This window comes from Corvus moneduloides, chromosome 8 (genome assembly GCF_009650955.1).
Source record: "Corvus moneduloides isolate bCorMon1 chromosome 8, bCorMon1.pri, whole genome shotgun sequence".
Taxonomy (NCBI): Eukaryota; Metazoa; Chordata; class Aves; order Passeriformes; family Corvidae; genus Corvus; species Corvus moneduloides.
Window position 1 is genome coordinate 19,964,349 of NC_045483.1, and position 21,773 is coordinate 19,986,121.

Sequence of the window (21,773 nt, forward strand, 5' to 3'; positions counted from 1 at the left end):
CAGAATCTGTTGCTTTGTCTTCAGTGACAAAATTACTAAGTTGAGTCCTACTCTCTGAACAATAACAGTGTCCTTCCACTGCTTATTGTCTCTGTACTCAAACGTGGGCATAGTCTTACGGAAACTGGTAAACCTCATTTGAAAGACAGCATCTTCTAGATGAAAACACAGAACATCAAGCTACTTCATTCTGTACTTGGCTTCCCCCTAGGAATTTTCCTTGCTCATAGAAGACACGACAAAACCTAAGTTAGGGATGAGTATAAAGCAGGTATCAGTTCTTTTCCAAAACTATTGCTCCAGGTTTCTCGAGACCACTGTATCACTGTAACACAACTTTTCCTCGTTATAGCGCTGTTTCCTCGGCCACCTATGGAATACGTGATTGGGGCCAGCTGGAAAAGGCAGTTTCCCTGCTCGGAGAAGAGTTCCTCCGAGTACCGGGAAGGCGCCGCACGGCCGGGCAGGAGCAGCCCCGTGTCCGGCTCTGCAGGGGGCGCCGCGGGCGGGAGGCGGGGCCGGGAGGAGCCCGGAGCCGTGTCCTGTGCCGTGCCGGGGGCGAGGGAGCGGCCGCGGGGGGATGGACCGCGTTGCTGCGCCGCCGATGTGAGGGAAGGGGAGCGGCCCCTTCCCCGCCAGCCCCGGGCCATGGCGGCCCCCGGTAGGTGCCGCGGCTGTCGTCCCGGGAGCCGCGGGGAAGCGGCGGGGCTTCTCCGCCCGGTCGTGCTGCGCGGCGGCGGCGCCGGGGTGCGCTGCCCGCGCTCTGCCCCGCTGTGCTCCGGCGGGCCGGGGCTCTCCGCAGCTGCCCCGCGCCGAGGTGCCGGTAAGCGGAGCGTAGCGGAGCCCTGCCCGCTCCTCCTGCGGGGCGGTGCCGCGGCGCGGCTGTGCGCGCCCCTGGCGCTCCGCTGCTGGGGAAAGGGGAAGGGGGATCCGCTCTCCGAGTTTAGGGAACCCTGGCGCTCTTCAGAGCAACGGTGGCTCCTTTGTTCGTAGCCGGGCTGCAGCGCTTTCCAGCTTGCCTTGCCTCACTTGTTTGGAGCTCAGGGCAGCTGCTGGCAGAGCTCTCCTGCGTCTTAAATGCACTTCGGCTTGGCAGATCAGCGAGCTCTGAGGGAGGGTGTTCTGTAGAGTAATTTGCCCATATCCGCCTTAACCACTTGCATGTTTTTCTGTGATGTTTTATAAAGAAGTCAGTTCTTCCTAAATACGACTTTATACTTCAGCACCACTTCCTTTTGGGGGTATGACTTGGTGCCCCTTGCCAGAGTGGCACAGGATCACAAGTTGAGCTAGTTTGCCGTAACTGAAAATGTTTTAGCTAACATATGTGCAGGTTAAACTACCTAGACTAGAGCTGCAAATCAAGGGGAGAGAGGTTGAGACTGTATTGTGTAAGTCTTCCTAATGACCAATTTTCAAGTTCCTCTACTTGCAGAGAAGTGTATGGGTTTTATCTAAAAAAGGAAAAAACGTGCCATTCTCAGGGTGTGAAGTAACATTTGCGTTTCATTGACGCGTATCTCCTTGTGATGTAAAAATAAGCTAAACGGAGGCCTCGGGAGACTTGTGGGCAAAACTACTTTTCTCTTTATAAACAGAAGGTGATTTCACAGAGACCCTTAAAAATAGAACAACTTTACATTAACGTATCATAATGCAAATCTCTTGTTCCTCTCTGTGAAGTTTGGTTTGCAGAAATTTTATCTACTTTGATTCTGCTATTTCCTCTTGCTTCTTTGCAGCATTTTATTTAAAGTGAAGGTTTTCTATTCCAGTCGAGGTAAGAAGTCTCACTAGAATGTTAATAATTATTGCATGTGATCACTATTACTTTGCATCCCATGAATGTAGAGAATGTGTTTATTTCATCATACATCACTTAAATACGTACACTTCAGATACTGAAATGTGGAAGGTGCTGAGGACTTCTCTTAGTGGCCCACCAGCAGTTTCTATCACCTTCTGGAAGTGCTCTCTCTTTTAAGAATTTATTAAGACACATTGAGTTGGGTTTCCTTTATACTATAGACAGTTGTCTTTCATGAAGTGTGAATTCCCATCTATCAAGGATTGGTTTTTTGGACAGCAATATTTCTGTATCCTCCATAGATATGAATCCCAAAACACACTGGAACAGGTTATGTAATGTCTTTCTTATGAAGTCAGAATTGGAGGTGGATTTTTTCTAGCAGATGAAAATAAATTGCTTGCCACTGTGTATGATCATCTGAGTGGGAGTAAAGGATTTAGTCTCAGTTTTTCACCTGGTCTGTGGACAATGAGGAGTCATGATCTACTTATGAGAGGTATGTGAAAGATGACACAGAAAAGCTGTGTATTATTAGAGGCCCTGAATATTCCTTATGGGACCCACAAGTATAATGGAAAACTTCATGATCTGTAAATTGAAAAAGGGTCAAACCTTTTGGCTTATGGAATGAAATAATAGATAATAACAGTTGATAATGTAAGATGTAGTCTTACCCAGAGCTAACATGCCAACTTCCCACAGTATTCTTTAGCTATTTTAGTGCTAATCAGAACCTTATGATCGGCCATAAACCACTATTGCGTGTTTGCTCTGAACTTGAAGATCATCACCTTACTACTTGCAGACGTAGTTTGGAGATGAGCCTGATTTGTTTGCTTCTTAGAGAGGGACTGTGAAGACATGACATGGTCATGCATACTTCTATTCTCTTGCCATGAGCGTAGGTGATTTTTATTGAATTGTTTCATCCTCTTCCATTCTGTGTGCAGTTTGTAAGCTAGGGAAAGCTTTGTATCATGTTGTTTGTGCTGTTTAATCTGTGGGGCTTGCACTTCAATTGTAGGTCTTGCCATTTCTGCGGTACTGGTTTGTAATCTCATCAGTTTGTTATCGTTCCTGTATAACGAAGTGTGCAGCTAAACACTGAAGAGGCAGTTACAGCTGTAAAGCAGTCCAAAGGTTATGGTTTATCAATGCAAACTGCAACAGAATTGCACCTTCATGATTTTCCATGAAATAAATAAACATGCCCTGCATCACTGTTAGTGCTGACATTTTGTAAACAGACGCAAAAGTATTTTTAATACTCTAAGGAATCCAGTTACAAGGTATTGTTAAAATTTAAGCTAGATCCCACCTGAAAGTGGGAAAGATAGTCTTGTGCCAGCCAACCATTTTTCTTCATCTTGCTATTGTATATAGTGTTCATATATTTCTTCCTTTAATTGAAGACTTCATTGTGTTTATTTTTCCAAAATGAACCTGTCAAAAGCATTGTTAAAGCGTTCATCTAAGGGCAGGGTTTGAGGAAATAAAATATTTGGTGTTCACCAAAGGATTTCCCTGTATGTATACAACAGGCAGAGTATACATCGTGTTTTGAACTGTGCTCTGTGAGTTTTTCTGATGTGTGAAGAATTGTGAAAAACCTCCCTGAAATGTTCTGTATTCCATTTATTACACTTTTCCCTGAGGACTGGGCAGTAGTTGGTGCTGCAAAAGGAGCTATTTGGTTAGACAAATAATAGCGTCATCCAGGAAGGATAGTCCTGTGTCATCCTTCTTTTAAAAGAGAATGTTGCAATTGAAGTTGTTTCTAGATTTTTCTGGGTTTTTTTGGAAACGGTCCTAATGCTGACTTAAGCTTATTTAGCTCTGCAAGACCCACTTCCAGTATTTTTGCTTATGAACATAGGGCATTACTTTAGCTCTACAAGTGGAGTCAGTAGTTTTATTTCCCGGTTCTCGTTTTAGGGGCATTGTTCCTTGGTTTCTTGTATACGTGTAAAAGGCTGTAGGAGCTGAGGTAAGAAGGCCTGAGGAGAGCTGGCACAGCTCTGTTAAGGGGAATGGCGCTCTTGTAGAGCAGTGCTAGCTAGGAAATCAATACCTTTCCTAAACACTAGTTGAAGTTTCTTCCTGCTGGATGCAAAGGTTGCATTGCTCTGGCAGGGAACTTGGAGTAAGTCTGTCAAGTTTGCATCCTTTATCTACATATTGGAGAAGGAAGGGATTCCTGGATACTTAGTGCCCCTGCAGTGCAGTGCATGTTTAAATTCAATGGGTCTTCCACCCTGTCTCTGAGCACAGCTGCTTCCTTTAATTGAAAGGCTGGAGAAGGGCCTGTTGTCTCACAGGTATAGCTGTGGAAGCTCTGTGCTTCTTAAAAGTGAATGATAGGATTAGGTGTTCCATTTTACAGAATGTTAAAATGCCCAGGAGGCCACTACTGATTTTTTCCAGAGGCTGGAGGTGGGACTGCTGCCAGAGAGCGCCAGGGTAGGACTTCAGGAGCTTTGGGCACACCTCAGAGAGTCATTGTGTGATCTCCCTATCTGTTGAGGTTGGGCTCAGTGGGCCATGGTGCAGTGCATGGGCTCCATTCTCAGCAGACAATTGTGCTGTCCTTTCCCACTGTACTGCATGTAAATCAGTACAGGGCAGTGGAAGCAGAAGTCTGTGGTACGTCTTTTCTAGAATAAAACTTGAATTCTGCTGTGTTTTCATGTTTTTGCTCATGTGATTCTGTTGTCTTTGCCAGGTGGTGGTCAGCCACCATCAGTGATATTTTGGCAATAGTGGTGTGCTCGCTGGTGTGAAAGCCATCATCTTTCACAGCAGTTCTGCACTCTCAGGATTTGAGTCCTGAGGACTCTGCTTTATGAATTTGTTGGACCGTCTCCTTTGGGAACGCTGTCTCCTACAAGCCTCCATCTGGGGTTCAGGAGCTGTATTCCCTCACAAATATGCAGCTGTCCTAGTGAATATGTCAGCACTGTACTGTCCATGTTCTCCATAGCTAGGATATCATCCTTTCACTGCTAGAGACTTCCTTGTTTATGCAGGTAACTAACACTACTGGTCGAGCACCGAGAACATCTCCATTCTTTACTTCTCTACTGTATCACTTCTGCTAAACTATAGTTTAATGCTGCTAACTTTATAGTTTAGGGCTGCGGTCCCTCAGCCTAGACATTGTTTCAGCCTTAATTTCTTAATGAAGGTTCTGATGAAGGTGGTAGAACAAAGTCTTCAGAGGCCGTGCAATTTTGGTTGAATTTTTCTAAGGTGACTGCAAAACTGTCACCTTCAGTTCTGCTAAATTGACTCTGCAGATCCTCCTTTTGGATGCCAAATTTTAGGTATTGTTCTCTGCTTTAATTGGAAAAATTTGTCTTTGCTTGCTTCATGATGGAGATGGGTTGAAAATGTTGACGTTTCTAAAGAGTCAAACTGGAATTAGAAGAAGACAATTTGTTAACAAGATTTGAAATGCTCAGCTCTGAAATTTAGCATGGGACCTGAGCTGTAAACCTCAATTTTGGGTAAACTTCTTCACAGGTAAATGGAAAAAATAAATTTAGACTTAAAAGTTTCCTTGAGATTGGTGGGAGAGCACTGCATCATGTCATACTGGTTAAATTTGCATCTGCTCTTCTTAGCAAGCTGGTAACATTTCTAAGTGCTTTTGCTCCAGAGCACAGAAATGCATGAATCTGTAAGTAGAAGCTGTCTCTAGAGAATTACAGAAGAGGTCAACTTTGATGAGCATATTTTGGTCTGTGTTATGGCCACCACTATTGTATTAGTTCTTTCCCTCTGAAGAGTGTTTGTCATTCCAAAATTGTTGGGAAAACTTTCTGTGACAGTTTTGAGGAAGGACTCTAGCATGGCTTTGCGAAATGTCTGAAGCCTGAAAGACAGAGTGGCTGTGCTGTGAGCACTGGGGCTGATGTTCCCTTAGTTGCATGCATAACTTTGCAGGCAGTTTGCTTTCTGCTGCAATGAGAGCAAATACCTAACACCACGGGGGGCCATAGTGACTTCCTGTAAGTATTGTGTGACCTCATTTAAATAAAGGACTTTGTTATTTTTGGTGTGCTGTTTGGTGTATGCTCCACTTGGGCATGTAATGATCTGCAGTTGTGTTGCAGAGATCCTATAATTGCCTAAAATTATTGTAACTTTGTGTGAAGGTGAACTCCCCTTTTCAAGCTAGTTTGCTTTGAAGGTCTGGTTTTTGTGGCTTTTTTTTTTCCTATCAGAATGCTTTAAATCTGTAAATCTATGTATAGTTTGTTTCACTTGAAACTACATAGGAAGTGCTCTTCTTTGTATAAAGCATTTCTCTTTATATATAAAGAATGAAAAAACTACTTAAATTTAGTGCAGTAGATACAAGTAGGAGTTCATTCACCCTTAGAATTGCTTTGTGGCTCAAAACAAACACCTCTCTTTGGATAGAACTACTGTTCTTTTGAAATGCTTTGTAGTTTCTGACAGGAATTATAGGGACAGTGCTCTGGGGTTTTTTGTTGCAAAGCTGTGGGTCAGTTCATGGTTTAAATTTAATCCTTTTCCCTGTGATCATCTTGCACCTGTACAGGAACCCCTGGAGAATATGATGTACTGATTGTGTATGCAAGTGACGCCACTGAATGGTGTCAGTACCTCCAGAACCTCTTCCTCTTTACTTGGCACATTCGAAAGCATCGGATTCTGAGCTACCAGCTGGAAGACAACTCCACCATCTCCCACCAGGAGCTGGACCTGTTCAGCCGAAGTCGGAGTATCATCCTTTTGCTTTCTGCTGAGCTGGTGCAGAGTTTTTATGTCCCTCACATCCTGCAGAGCCTTCAGGAAGCTTTATGGCCCCCGTGCAAAGTAGTCAAGCTGTTCTGTGGTGTTACAGACTGTGACGACTATTTGACCTTTTTCAAGGACTGGTCTCAGTGGCAAGAACTCACAAATGATGATGAGCCTGATGCTTACCTTGCAGCTGTCGAGAAGGCTATTTCAGAAGGTAAGACCATAGCGAGGAGTTTCTGGTTGGAGGAGGGAGATACATGATACTGTTTATTCTTATTTTAACACTGGTAATGTGCTTTACTTAAAGAGCAAACTAAAGCAAATTGTCCAAACCTTGTAAACTATAAAGTTACATAGGCAAATTTTTCTATGCCTGGTCAGTTGGTCCCTAATTCAGGAGAGATTACCAGCGACTCACAGAGAACTTCTGAATTTGAGGTTGTCTTGGATGCCGGGTTTTGACAGCAAATTGAAAATGAAAACTTTTTACATTTAAAATTCTGCCTGTAAATATTGTACTCTGCAGTTTATTGACTCCAATCAATGGAAAATTGTCTTTTAATTATTTAGTTTAAGGAAAAGAATTCTCTTTTTCTTCAGACTTGTTTCTGTCATATCAGAACCAAAATAAGGTCTAATATGTATTCTCTAGCACTGGACCTAAAATCAAGGATGCAACCATACTGGCAACAGATCACTTTTCTACCTATGATGAAAAGGCAGAGATTAATTAAAGAATTGCACTGATGGTCTTAAAAATAACCTAACCAGTCTGAAAGTGATACCTTGTAATCGCAGAGGACTTACTAGCACAGAAGTGTTAATGGCTGGAGACTACACAAGCCCAGTGTCCTGAGTTTTAATTGATTCCAAACTTCCCTAAACTTCAGAAGAGTGTGTAGAATTCCTTTTGTATAGTTTCTGTTGAAATGAAGGTGGAGAGCTCTGGGCAGTCATGCTGGTCCAGGTATTTTTATGACATTGCCATAGGTAGGGTTATAGTATTCTTTGTCAGCCTCAGCAAGACTGAAATCCTGTGTTTGCAACTTGGTTTAAGATTTATCTCTATTCTGTGGCGTAAATGAGGCAGTGTGTCTAGTGTTGTGTGCATAAAGATGCCTTATACCAGGATAACAACTTCAGTAATCATGATGACAAATTTGTCACAGGAAAAATAAATTTTAAAAGTCATGATCTTGGCTGAAACAATTCCCCTGAAAAAGATTATGTAGGGATTATGCTGAAGGTGTCATTCTGAGGTAACCAGGTCACAAAAGGTATTTGTTAGTATGTTTTAAAAATCTTCATAAGCTGAAGTTTGCATCTCCCTTTCATGTACCTCTAAAGCATCTTGTTTTCCCAATGCTAGAGCTAAACCAAACCTAGAGCTAAAGTAGTCTGGCTCCTTTGCTTTCAGTCTGGAAGAAGACAGAAAACAGTGGCTGAACTTTTATACTCTGAAAAATAAAACTGAACGGAGACTAAATTAGCCTGTCTGACACTTTCTGTCAAAAGCAGAATTTAGTTACTGTTTTCCTCCAAACTTGGGTCTAGAACACGGAACCAATATTTTATTGATTTTTAGTATGCTGTTCAAAATTGGGGAGATTTAATAGTGTTAGTGGCGTTACTAAACGTACCTGAGGACTGTCAGAGTTATTTTAGGCCAGACTAGGGTAAATTCTAGTGTAGTTGGAGAGTATGTGAGAATACAAAGGAAAGTTGATTCTGATGTCTTTCCCCAGAGGCAGCTCTTGCCACTCACGCCTTCAGTCTTGCTGCATTCTGAGCAGCAATTTAGTGGGCTGCCTGGCTCTTTAGTTGGCTTGCTGCCAGACATCTACTGCAAAACTTCTTAGGGTAAGGCTCTAGAGTCTGACTTCTCACAGTTGGATGTAAAGTCCTTTTCCATCTGTGCTGCAAGTTAGCATGTGCTGAAACAAACTGTGCTTTGGCTTTATGTAGATGGTGTTTTGAAAGGAGTTTGTGCTTTGGATTTTTGTTGCTGTTTCTACATTACAAAAAAAATCAACTTATTTTCTGTTTTCTCACTCTAATAAGCATAAATTGATCTCAAACTCCATTGTATCTAGAAAACACTTGACTGAAAGAAAAAATTTAAAAACTAAGCTCATTTGCTGTGGAGTCTGCTGTAGCATGTTCCAGATAGTTTGGTATGCAAAGATGCAGAATTTCTGGACTTCTGTTACTGTAATGGCAGTCATAGCTGATGTGGCTGTCACTTGCATGCCATGTCAGGCTTTTGGTTTGTGCACATCAGAGCAGTTGCAAAGATGAGCCATGTGCTGTCACTCTGATTCTTGTGAAGGAAGAACCTGTTTAAGATGGGCTGCTTTCATGGCCAAAGTATTTGGATGAATGTATCAGATCCTACTTCTGCATGGGGAAAAAATGACTCTGTGACCTCTATTGTGTGATTCTACACAAGTTTTGTGAATGGCCTCAAATGCAAATGTTCTGATTTTTCCCCTGAAGACAGCCCCAGGTGCACATAGTTCCTTTTTTGGGTGAAACTGTGAAAACTTTCTTCTTGACTGGTAAAAAAAAACCCTGCTGTATGGTTTGGTTGCAGCATGAGTGACTTAAAGTATTTGTGACAACAGACCTCTCCCACTGAGAAATACAGCCTCTGCTCTGGTCTTAGTTAAGTCAGAAGTTAAGTTTTCCTGATTAAGGCAGCCCTTAATTTTTACAGCACTTAGCAGAGAAAGTTCGTGACCATATTTGAGTTGGTTTGGGTCTGGGTGTCTTCCTCTGGGAAGTAATTGTCTTCGCATGCACTCACCTGTACTTCTAACAGCAGTGTCAGTACACACTGAAAAACTAGGCCTGATGCTAAAATGACTCAGCTTCAGTTCCTAATTGCTGAATCCTGAGCTAGTGAGGCAAATGGTACAGGATGCAGTCAGGGCAAATTCTTCTCCAGAGGCTGCACACTGGCCCTGTGCAGGCTGTGCTGTTCCCTCTAGCACAGCTGTTGGCTGCGGTTTGGTTAGGGCATCATGGGAACATGACACCCCCAGACATCACATGCTGAAACCTATTTTAATTTTTATTAGTTTAGTATGAATTCAGAAATGAGAAACACTCAGCCTTCTTGAAAACTGTGTGCTGATGCTAACTCTTGCTCTCTTGTAGATGGGGTATTTTTACTTCTTAAGTTTCTCAACTCTGGCAAACTACAGAGCACATAAAGGTTTCTGTTTGCAGGTACTCCTGTTATCTGTGGGGAAATTTTTCAGACTATGCAATAACTGTGCTAAGGGGATGGAAATCACAGAATTATTAAGGCTGGAAAAGATCTTCAAGATGGAGTCCACCTACTAACCTAACACTGCTAAGCCTACCACTAAACCATGTCCTTCAATACCACATCTACATGTTTTTTTGAACAGTTGCAGGGATGGTGATCCCACCACTTGCCTGGGCAGCCTGTTCTGATGCTTGACCACCCTTTCAGTGAAGAAATTTGTCATAGTATCCAAGCTAAGCCTCCCCTGAAGCAACTTGAGGCTCTTTCATCTTGTCCCATTGCATGTTGCCTGGGAGAAGAGATCAACCCCCGCTAGTCTACAGCCTCTCTCAGGTAGTTGTAGAAAGCAGTAAGTTCCCCCCTGAGTCTCATATTCTCTACATTAAACAATCTTGCTCAGGATGTCTCTGTACACACCAGCTCAGGTTCAGCAGAGTATAGTCACTAGTCAGGGTGCAGTGACTAGCCTGCTACTTAACCTGCCTTGCCTGGCTTGTGATAGCTCTGCTGTGAGCATTGAGCAGCTGGGAGTCTGAGCCACACAGTCGGAGTCAGTGACCTTTCCTCATGTGTTCTCAAAAGCTCGGTTGACATTTCAACTGCTCCAGTTTATTTGTCCCTACCTATGTTGTTTTGAAGCATTTCTAATTTCCCTCTTTAAAAGTTGGCATTTCCAAAGCATTTACTAATTAATCAGTGGCTTTGATCTTTCTGTCCAAGCCATCTCTTGTGGTTAAAAGCACAGGGAAGTCCACATCTGTTGGGGAAGATGAAACAGGAAAACCTTGTAAATATGATTGCCTGACAAAAGATTTTGGGAATATGAAAACTACAGGCAACATCGAAATGAAAGCCACTTTTGAAATACCAGGTCTTAGTTACTGAACAACTAGAAAACAATGGTATGGCCACTGAAGTAATCCCCTCTTGATGGAACAATACCCTCTGCTTGCAAACAGGTCCAAGGGTCAGAGCAGACCCTACTAGCTCAGCAGAAGGGGTCCAAAGAGTAGTTTTTAGAAGTTAAGATGTAACACTCTATGGTAATATAAGAACTCTTATAGGCTGTATGTAAATGCTATAGGATTTGTATCTTGTATTAGATTGGTTAGTGACAATTAGAATATTCAGTACAGAAGATGATTTATTGTATTGTAACCAGGACTTCAGACATTCTCACTTCCATTCTCTCTACTCTTTGACTTCATTCCTTTCCTTCCTTACTTCCACTCTTGCTCTTACACCCTCTCTCTCTCTCTCTCTCACCCGTTCACTCTCTTGCTCTCTTGGGCCTGCTCAGAGCTGAGTCTGGCAGCTCTGAGCAGTGCCCCAATACCCACGCCCTTTACAATAAACCGACTGTGTCCCAAGACCTGCCTATAGAGATCTCTCCGTCTCCGTCCCGACCGAACCCGTCCGTAACCTACACACATCTGCCAGAGAAGTGCTAAGGAGATAACTGATTATGACAGCAGCTGTGAACTGTGCTGCTGAAGGACAAGTGCAACCTTGGCTGAGCAGAGCTCTTGTGCACTGGAACACACAAGAATGAAAGATGAGTAATGTCGGGGTCTCCTCCCCCTGCCATGTAGCCCTGGCAGAGGGGCCCTGGGGGCACAGACACCAGGGGCTCGCCCCGCTGTAGCAGAGTACCAACAAACTTTTTGTGAAATAAGAGGGTCAGAAGTCGGTGTAAAGAATTATATGGTGAAGGTGGAGGGCTGTGGACAGTTGGAAGGAAGATGAGAATTTTTTTTGAGCTTTGTAGATCAGGAAGAGCTGAAATGTTACTCCACCTACTGAGGGGCTCATTGAGAGATGCCAGAGACAAAGGCAATGAGCTTTTTTGAGAGGGAAATGGCATAAGAAGAACCACATAAGCTGTATAAGTCTTCCTCCTGTTCATGTCAGAGAATTTAATTAAATTCCTGGCTTTCTTCTGTTGCACTGATGAAACCACAAATGAAACTTGGGAGCATATCACAGAATCATTCAAGTTTGAAGGGACCTCTTGAGATCATCTAGTCTAAACTTTCTGCTCAAGCATGGTTGGATAAAGCAGGTTGCCCAAGACCATCTCCAGTTGGGTTTTGAATGTCTCTGCGGGTGGAGGCTCTGCAGGACTTCACAGCCTCTCTGAGCAATCTGTTGCAGTGTTTGACCACCCTCAAGACTAACAAAATGTTTTCTTGTATTCAGATGGAACTTCATGAATTTAGTTTGTGGGCGTTGCCTCTTTTCCTGGCAGTGGGCACTAAGGAAGAGTCTGGCTCCCTCTTTTTCATTTCCTCCTATCTTAGCAATATAAGATTCCCCTGAGTCTTCTTTTCTCCAGGCTGAAGAGTTCCAGCTCTTGCAGCCTTTCCTCTTATGAAAGATGCTGTGGTTCCTTAATCATCTTTATGGTCCTGTGCTGGGCTCAAGCTGTAAAGATAAAGCAACCTTGGAATAAGCTACTCAGAATTTAAGGTCATGTTGGACAGATGTTCTCAAGTGTTTCTCTACCCAGGTAGATGAAGTTGTAGTATGTGGGAGATTCCTTTCAGCTTTATGCTTCTGTAATTATTTGATTGCTTACTTTTGCTAATAGCTGCCATTTAGGGCTAGGGACCTAAATTCACAATGTATTTTTAACTTTGGCAAGAACTGCCATGTGTTGTTTACTTCTGGGTCTCAGTGCTCTGGGGAGGAATATGTTCTGAGTAGTCCTATCTCCATTGCATCCAACATTTATTTCTGCCAGCTTATTGGAGTGGCCTTGAAGACATGAGGTGGTAGCATGCAGTTTTCTCTCCCTCCTCTCTGAAGGGGTAAAATTAAGTGAATTCTTAAAACTTGGATCAAGCAGTTAAAATAGTCTTTCCAGCTGCAGGATTGATGAATTGTTTGTCATCCAGGTGTTCCATGAAGTCCCAGTTTATTTACATAAAAAGCAATACTTCATGGGTTTTCTTTCATGGCAGTATAAAATTCAAGCATTGCTAGCATAGGTGCCTACTAGTTTTCTAAACAGAAACAATGAAATGATAGCCCAGAAATAGTAAAGGACAGAAACTGTTGTGGTTTAAGAAGCTCCAGGCTATAATAGTCTTTATGCACCTTGTAAATACTAATCATATTTCTCTGTGGCTTGTGGTTCTGACAATCTCCTCACAGGTTGCTTTATGGTGATGTCTAAGACTAATTCTAGGTATCTGCTAATGAGAACTGCAAGGCTTTAAGACACTTACTTAAAGTAAGAGCCCCATGGCCATCACTGATCACATTCAAGTCTGGAGCAGCTGAAGTAATTTCTGAAAAATCTTGGCAGAATTATGTGGTCATGCCAGAGATGCTTTACAGAGCAGGTCTGAAAAGATGTATGAAACAGAATTTAGGTTATTTCACAGACCTTTCTTGTGTGCTTAGTTGTTTTGCTTCCAGGGTTGTAAGATTTTCATGGCTGTTTGTTATTACCTCAGAAAACTTTTGCCATGTTTTTCAAAAGTGACTTGAGAATAACAGTGTAGCTTGAGTTTCTCAGGGGGAATTTCATCAGTGGCATAGGCTGACCTTAGCATGGAGTGCTGCAGAAGAGTGTCTGCCTCATTCTCCACCTTTCATCTGTCTGGATGATCGGGTGTGGCATTGAACTGCAAGGGTGATATTCCAAGAGAAATGATTTGAAGGAGAGGGAATGCGTGACTGCCCTTTCAGTAGTAATGGGGCCTTAGATCTACTGAAACCACTCATAGAACCACACCTTCAGTCAAACAGTGATGATCTGGTGGGGTGTTTCCAAACAGCTGCCCAACTCTCTGAGGTGGAGTTCCAGGTTTTTAGGCTTTTGTGGGGACCGTCTTTTCTGTCATGCAAGCGTTACGCATTGTGTTTAAATTGAAGCAAGGATGTACTGAATGAATCAGCAAGTTGGATGTCCATGTTTCTTACCTGTGGCTTCTCAGGAAGACTCGAATCAGTGATGAATATGTGATTCTTGGCACCCTTGAAAGTCATAAGAGGCATGCGTATGCCTTGTCAGTATGTGTTGTCTCTTTCTGCCAGTGGAAGTGAACTATTCCAGCCTCTCTTGCTTGAGATTTTGGTCATGTGCACAATGTCTGTTGTCTGGGTGGCTAGAACCCTGCTTCTTCCTCAATGTCTTCCCTGTCTCTGTCCTGTTCCGTGCACCCGAGCTGGTTTTTTAGGTTTATACACTTGATCCAGTCACAGATTGACCACTAGACCTGCAAGGCACTTAGCAAAACTTGACATAGTGAAATACACCTTGTTTCCTTGATGGAGGATGAGAAATAGTTCCTTGTGGTTTCAAGCTTTGCATGACATATGAAACATGGCTATGCTCTTTGTAGAATTGAAAATCTGTTTGTAGGTGCTGTGCTGGTAGATGAGCTGCTTGGGGTGAGGAGTTTGGAGAGAAGGGGGAGATGTCCCATACGTTATTTGTTCTGTATGGACAATTTTACAAAGTCTTACATTTTCATGTGTTTTGTTCTCTGTTGCTGTTTTTCTGCACGCTTCTCTCCACTCAGTTGAAACGGGAAGTGTTGCTACAGTATAACCCAGTTCTGAGGGTTTATCACAAGATGTTTCCCTGATCAGCATTTATCTCGTTGGTAAAGCAGGGGCTCTAATGTTAGCATGATGAAAGATAACATTCCCTGCTTTCCCTGTACTTGTCAGTACTTTGTCTGCTTCTTGAAAGTGTAGCTGGAATTGCTCTGGGAGACTTAATGTCCTTGTTAGCACTTGGGAAAGGATACTGGCAAATTGCAAGCTTCAGGTAAAAGCAGCTCTCCTTGATGGTCTTCCCTCTTATTCCAGGCATAGTGAGATGAAAGTCTGAGGCCTTGTGAGAGCTAATTGTCTCAACTGGTTGATGGACAGAATGGGAGGTGTTTACAGATGTCAGCGAGGGGCTGGTCTGCACATGCAGAACTTGAGACAAGCTGTTGCCCAGTTGTGCCATTAGCATTAATATCCGTGTGACAGAGTGATCTGGACAGACTGCTGACTTCTTCCAGGCATTCACATGTCTTGTGGTGTAAGGGCTGACTTGTGAGAAACCACAGCTGTCGGCTCCATGCCGATAGCCCACCAGCTTTGCCAGGAGGAAATGGATGACGGGGTGGAGCTGTGTGTGCTCTACAGCAGCAGGTCAAAATAACTGGCTGCTTCATATGAGTTTCTAAAGCTGCTAAAAGGCTCTTGAAGCACATGTCCATGCCTATATTTTCACTGGGCTTTTCCCTGGGGTGAGTTTCTGCAGGACAGCTGTGCAGGGAGCTCAGCAGGGCAGGCAAGAAGGGTGTGGGGCTGCTCTCTGCAGCTCAGCTGCTGGTGCATCCTGGAGGGGGGCATGTTCTTCAAGGGGAAATGTGGTTGGGTTTCTTGGACCACATCTCCTCCCCTTGCTGCTATTCTCACAAGTGTTTCGCAGGCTGTCACGTGAGGCCTGAGGTAGCCTCTGTTTGAAGGGGAACAGAAAGGGAGAGCCTTTTATGACCACGAGCTGTTGACCTACGGCACATGCTCATGGAGAAGCTTAATTCAGGTATTCACTTAACTTTAATGAGTCTGTTAATCTCCTCAGTGATGGCCTCTCTAGCCTGGGTATTATTGCAATGTTATAACTGCTGAATCTGTATATGCAAATGGATTGTCATTACTCAAGTATCTTAGTGAGTGGGAAACCTGATCTAACAATGCTTTAGAGCATGGATATTATCAAATGTAATGGGACGGTTTCCTCTTCCAGTGCTTGCATGTTCATGAGTCAGTCACTGGCACATGATTGGAACTTGCAAGATGAATCACAGGATCACTTCACCGCTTATGTGGGAATTTGGTACTTCGCAATTTCAGTGTTTTCTGAATGAAGAAACAGATGAATAATTCATACCTGAAACTCTGAGTGCCTGTTCCTTCAGCTGTTAATCCAATTACTGATTAACACTGCGTACTTCTTCCTGTATTACCTAACAGCTCTGTGCTCACATGACCTCCGGGCAGTCAACTCTGTTACAAGAATGCAGAAGTGCAATGCCAGAACTTCTTAAAAGCTCTAGTTATTCTTTATTTGCTAAATTGTTTCTAGTATCAAATAACACCGTTAAAGCAGAGGGGCTGGGGGCTTGTTCTCTCCTTGCCTCCCTTCTTATCCTTGCTTACTTGTGTATGTTGTAGCTGAGATCCACAGCTTTGGTTTGATTTTTCTCTGAAGAGGACCACATGTTGGCCAAGCGAGGTAAAAATTACCACACTAATCGTTCCAAATTGCGTTGGGGATGAAGTCCTGATATTGGAAGTCAGGATATTGGCAAGTGTCCATTTGTGCGTATGTTGCAGGAACATCAGTGTGTTGCTGTGTTTTGGTCATCATTGGCTCTCTCATCTGCTGGGAGCTTAGTCTTTCTGATTTAGTCATATTGGAAGTAACCAACAGAGATTACAGAGACGCTATTCTAGTAACAATTGCCTCTTCTCCCTAAAAGACAGGGCATCTTGCTCTGCATATGCTGAATACTTGATGCAATAGCTATCATATAAGCGAAGGATGTGGGACCAGTGCTTTTTCTTCTGTATGCAGCAGGGCAGCCTGGCACTCCGAGGTGGGAGTAGTCCATGTTTCTCTACGAGAAGGGTTCCCAAAATGTGTCTGGTTCTTGCAGTTGATGACTTTGAACAGTATGAATTGAAATACTGAGTTAAGGACAATAATGCCTCAGTTAATTTTTTCTAATACTTGGTACTAGTCTGAAAATCCAGAAGACCGCCTTCAGCCTTGTGTCAAAGCAGTTGCTTAGTTAAATCTTCAGATTTGGTGCAGTATTAAAATCTGTTTGCTAAATTACATGTACTGTTCTAGGTTTGTTTAAGAAATGTTGATATTAGTGGTCATGCCTTACTTGAACTTCAGAGCTGCAAAGTTTTGGCTCTCTTCTTTCCACAGCAAACATTGAAGCAGCAATCTACTTGTACTCCTGTGAGTAGGCTTATTTGCCATGTGGAGAGATTCACATACTTAGTTAAGTGTGTGTGCACCACAATTTGTGGAAAAAAAATTCAGCTGAATGATTTGCTAAAGTTCTGTGGCTTAAAACTTGTCTCCTGAAAGCAAGGTTGATTTAATATAATTCCTAAAATCTCATTTATATTTATAGAAAATACTTTTTTAAAAAGAGTGTAACAAAGCACTACAAATATCCTAAGTTTAAGTCTTTGGTGGTAATAATAATAACACTGAAGAAGCCTAGATTAAAATTCCTGACTGACTTCTAGCTTCAGTTTGAAACTAGGAGGACATGAACCCCTAATGGTGGCCCACTTATAGTAACTTTGGCTCTCTTGATTTGTGGAAAATTGATGTGCTTGGAGATTGGGGCATTCTGAGTGAAATCTGAATTCTTGGCAGCTTCACTGTAAGGGTGCCACAGGTTTGACAGCACAATTCATCACTTAGGTCTTTCTCATCAGGACTGAGGATTTTAAATAGAGTATTTCTTACTAATACAAGAACAATGACAGTCCAAGTCTAAGATTTTATCTGGAGAATAATTTGTACTACTCTTTAGAGATGTGTTTTATACTAAGTAGTAAACAACACATAAGTTTCAAAATGTTGTCTTAAATCCTTGACTGCTCCACAGTCTTACAAGGTTTGGAAAATTCTGGCCATGGGAGATAGTTTTAAGAAATCATGGTAGTCTTCTGACAAAATGGAGTCGGTGACTTTCACCCTATATTCTGGGAGATGGGGGGGGGGGGGTGGGGAGGGTGTGTGGGAATGATGTAAACCATGTGAATCAAGAAGTAGAAACTAGCTAAAAAAGGGTTCTGTACTAAGTAGATACATAATTGTCTTTTGTTTCCTTTCTCTAGATAAGAACAGTATTTCCTGACAGGGATAGGTAATCTGTTTTCATTCTGGCTCGGTTTTTTTTTTTTCAGCCAGTGATATCAATTCAGTTTGTTTTCACTTCTATCAATATCCGTGCTGGTTTGGGGAAATGGGAGTGAGAATGTTGTTTTGTACACATGTATTGTAGGCTTACATGTCTTTATTCTGCTCTTGATTATGTTTAGGTAAAATGCTGTTACTTTTCAATGCAAAGGTTCTGGTACTTTTCAATTTCACTCTTGTATAGATACTGGAGCTTATGATTCTTGCTCCAGGAACTGAACCCCTTCAGACTACTGCTTCATGTTTTATTGTTTGATGCAGTAATGAACTTGGAAGCTGGGGTAAGCAGGATTGAGAAAACTAAAGATGCTACTGAAGTGACAGAAAAATTGGTTTTCGTCTTTTACTTTAGGAAAGTAAGACTAAAGGCTGCTGTCCATCCTACAGTGTATCAAAGTGCTGCCTGAGTCAGATGAGTTCAGATGCTGATCATTCTTATATTACACATTCACATGCTAATTTTCCTATCTAACATCAGAGGGGACTATTCAGCTCAGCAAAGAGTGCCATTGTTGTTTATTCCATAAGCATATTCAGTGCTACTCTACTACTTTTATGTCTTTGTGAATTTCCCCCTCAAATCCTCCTAAGGGAAAAAAAGAGCAAACTAGTTTCCCTTTCTTCAACTAGATCCCCATTTCTGAGCATTACTTTGAGAGGAGTAGCAAATTCCACCCCACTGCCTTCATGGCTGTTTTTCAGGATGGATAGACATTTTCAGCAAAGGGGAGTGATGTAACAGGACTCTGTATATTTTATTTTAGACTCAGGCTGTGACTCTGTGACTGATACAGAAACAGAAGACGAGAAGAATCCAGTTGACTCCCACAGACTTGCCATGAGTGAAGAACATGAATCATCCAGGAGCGCTGGGAACTGTCCAGTGGTGCAGCCCAACCGCATACAATGTGGGGTACTGTATGTCCACTCCTTGGGCTATGTTCTTACTGCTGGTGCAACCCATTGTGCTGCTTTATAACAGTCAGCTTTACAGGCCTGGAAATTAGTCCTGAATTCTTCTGTCACCTTCCTGCTCAGTCCCCTGTCCTCCATGTCTCTGTTTCATGGGCTTGGCTCCCTAGGCCCAGGAGTAGCTTGGTAACATGCAGTGCTTAGTGCTGTCTAGGCTGTGGTGTCACTTAATGACTGTCTCATTAACACAGCTGCTTGGCGTGGGTGCTGTGAGACAGGTTCACACTCTTCCCTTCCTCTGTTTTGGTAGCAAGTGGAGTAAGGTGACTGCAATGAACTGACTATCTCCACAGTCAGGATCCAGTCTAATATGACAGTTCTGGTGTATGCCTTGCAAGTGACTCTGAAAAGCTTGGATCATGGCTTCTTGTCTGAAAAACACCACTTTTTAGTATAGCATCTCCTCAGATGGAAAGAGTCTAAGTTTCTTCCTTTTGTTTCTGTTTAGAATGTGACTGTGCTGCTTAAGGGAAGAGATGGATAGAGTTGAAACTGAGTAATTTTATAAATCTAGCCTTAATCGGTTTATAAATCTATCTAATAAATCTGGAGTTTTATCAGTTTAATACCTGTATTTATGCTGGTGCAAGCTGTAACAGAAGCCACCTGCCCAGTTAGTCTGTGACTAGAAGATGCTCCTGAAAACAATTCAAAACTGTGAAAATTATAGATGGTAATTGATGTGTTAGTTGCAATGAGAACAAAATCCCTAGAAAATGGACTTAACCAAGTAAGTGTTTTTATGTTGTGAATCTGTGTGTTGTAATGCCTTTTGTCTTAGGTGCAGACAACGGTTTATATTATCATGAAATGTAAACTAGATGGTGAAATGAAAACGGAAGTTAAGTTTTCTCCAGAGAATGCATCCTCTGTGTGTGTGGTGGCTGAGATGGAGAATGAGTACACAATCTCTGTGAAGGCTCCAAGTAAGCTGGACTGAGATTTTTTTTGTTCCCCCCCTTCTCCTTCCCCATTGCTTCCTTTCTGTCTCAACCTGCCTGTCCTGAGAAGTGCCAGAGGGATAAGGGTAAAGGTTGCAATGCAGAAAAACCTGAGTCTGGAAAATCTTGAACTTGCATTCTTACCCGTGATACTTTTGTGATGAGGAACTGAGGGAGACTGCTGCTTGTGGGCTCTGTTTTCCCCTCAGCAGCAGTAGGGTTGCAGGGTGGAAACACCTTGCTGGGAGTTCTGAGAACAGATTGCACTTCGAACTTAGCTGTATGTTATGACCACCACCACATTAGCATTGCCAGGGCACCAAGAGAGAAGGTAAGTGCCAGTAAATAATTACATGACTATAATGGCATGTGCTTAATGTGTAATGATCTCTATGATCAGAGCTGAAACTATTTATTCTGGCTTGCCTTTTAATTTAGATATGTTCTGTCACTCTAAATATTTACATTTACAAAACTGAAGGTTGTCTAAACTTTAGGTTCACTAAACTTTAAAAGCATGATTTCAGAGCCTTAAAGATTGATATTATTTTCCCAGCATTATTTTGTTTCATCTACTTTGGTCTGTCCACTTGAAGAGTCACTGTGCCATTCTCTCTGAGAATAGAGACTAATAGTCATTATAGCAACTCCCATAAAGTCAGTGAAGTGGGTTGATTTAAAGAAGGTGACCTCACCAACACATAAAGGCTTAATTTAATCTGCCTTAAGTCAAGACTTATGATATAAACACTGACCTGGAAACTAACTTGTAGTTTGAATTATAAACATGACCTTCACATTGATGGAGTGTACAATGTAAGCTCTGAAGTTTCTAAGAGTAAGAGAAATAATATTTAATTCCTTTGTGTTATTAACTGTTTCATCATCTCCTGAGTAGTTAACAGGGAAAGACTAATTTCAGTGGGATTCAAAATATCTGTTTCAAAGAGAAAGTTCAGACTTACAAATGCACACTAGACATAACATCAAGAAGCTCCAAGGTGCAGGTAGAAGATAATCCTGTGCATGGGTAGAGTTGCAAAGCTCGAATTCCTTTTAATTGATTTTGTTCAGAAACTAGTGAGGCTGACAGAGGTTGCAAAATCCCTAGTGACTTTGCTGATTTCTCTCCCCTTCTTCCCCAGCTCTTTGTATTTATGGTACTGCTGTATTGACAGCTCCAGAGAAGCCAGGGGTGGAGAGATGAGAGGCTTTCTAGTTTGAGGTGGAATACTTTTAACTGGTCCAGTCTACTGTTAGCAGAGAACCTAGCAGGTTATGTGCGTTGACATAGCTATAAAGAAGGTAGTTCCAAAGTACTTTCCTACCTAGTGTTCCAAGATCATGACTCTTTTCATGACTCTTCATGAATTCAATATAGCAGAAACTGTTTTGGTATTCATCTGGCGGTATATCCAAACTCCTCCTGTTCTCACAGTATGTCATGCAAACTTATGCCCATTGTTGGTTCTAATGATGATTTTTGCTTTTTCTTTTCAAAGATTTAACCTCTGGGATAGTGCCTCTGCAGATATATTCAGGGGACTTGGTGGTGGGAGAAACAAGTGTCACTTACCATACTGACATGGAGGAAATCAGCAATCTGTTGGCTAATGCAGCCAACCCCGTACAGTTCATGTGCCAGGTAAGGACTTTAGCAAACAGCTGCTTTGGAAACCAGCTCTTTCAGAGGCTAGACAAGTGGGCATAATCAAAAGTGCTTGCCATGAAGTAGCTCTTCTGAAATGAAGAAATGCAAGGTTATTTAGGGATTTTCCCCTAACTCTAATATCCCCTTTTATTGAAAGCATGGATTTCTTTTCTGTCTCTGGAGCACATAGCTGGCTAAGGTGAGTCAAGTTATCAAACTAAGAAGAAAAAATGCAGTCAATCAACACTCATCTTGATGACTTCAAAAGATTGGAATGACAGAATTTGATATAACAGAAAGCACCATAACAAAAATTGTTTTGGAATTTGTACCTAGGCATTATTTAAAAAGATGTAAATAGTAGCAAAGATTCATATTGTCTGGAGGAAGCA

At 42.3% G+C, this 21,773-nt stretch overlaps 1 protein-coding gene across 2 annotated transcripts in view; it reads left to right on the plus strand.

Annotated features, from left to right (window-relative positions):
• The first annotated feature begins 357 nt into the window (after positions 1 to 357).
• PIK3AP1 (phosphoinositide-3-kinase adaptor protein 1) overlaps positions 358 to 21,773 on the plus strand; it is a 39,886-nt gene continuing 18,470 nt past the window's right edge. Inside the window, exons 1-5 of one of the 2 annotated variants that reach the window (XM_032116577.1) lie at positions 358 to 661; positions 6,378 to 6,794; positions 18,582 to 18,730; positions 19,571 to 19,715; positions 21,233 to 21,375. In XM_032116577.1, coding sequence (XP_031972468.1) covers positions 373 to 661; positions 6,378 to 6,794; positions 18,582 to 18,730; positions 19,571 to 19,715; positions 21,233 to 21,375 — 1,143 coding nt within the window. In that variant the 5' untranslated portion in view covers positions 358 to 372. Of the gene's footprint in view, positions 662 to 6,377; positions 6,795 to 15,999; positions 16,102 to 18,581; positions 18,731 to 19,570; positions 19,716 to 21,232; positions 21,376 to 21,773 lie in introns of those variants that run through there. The other variant, XM_032116578.1, reaches the window with a different exon arrangement.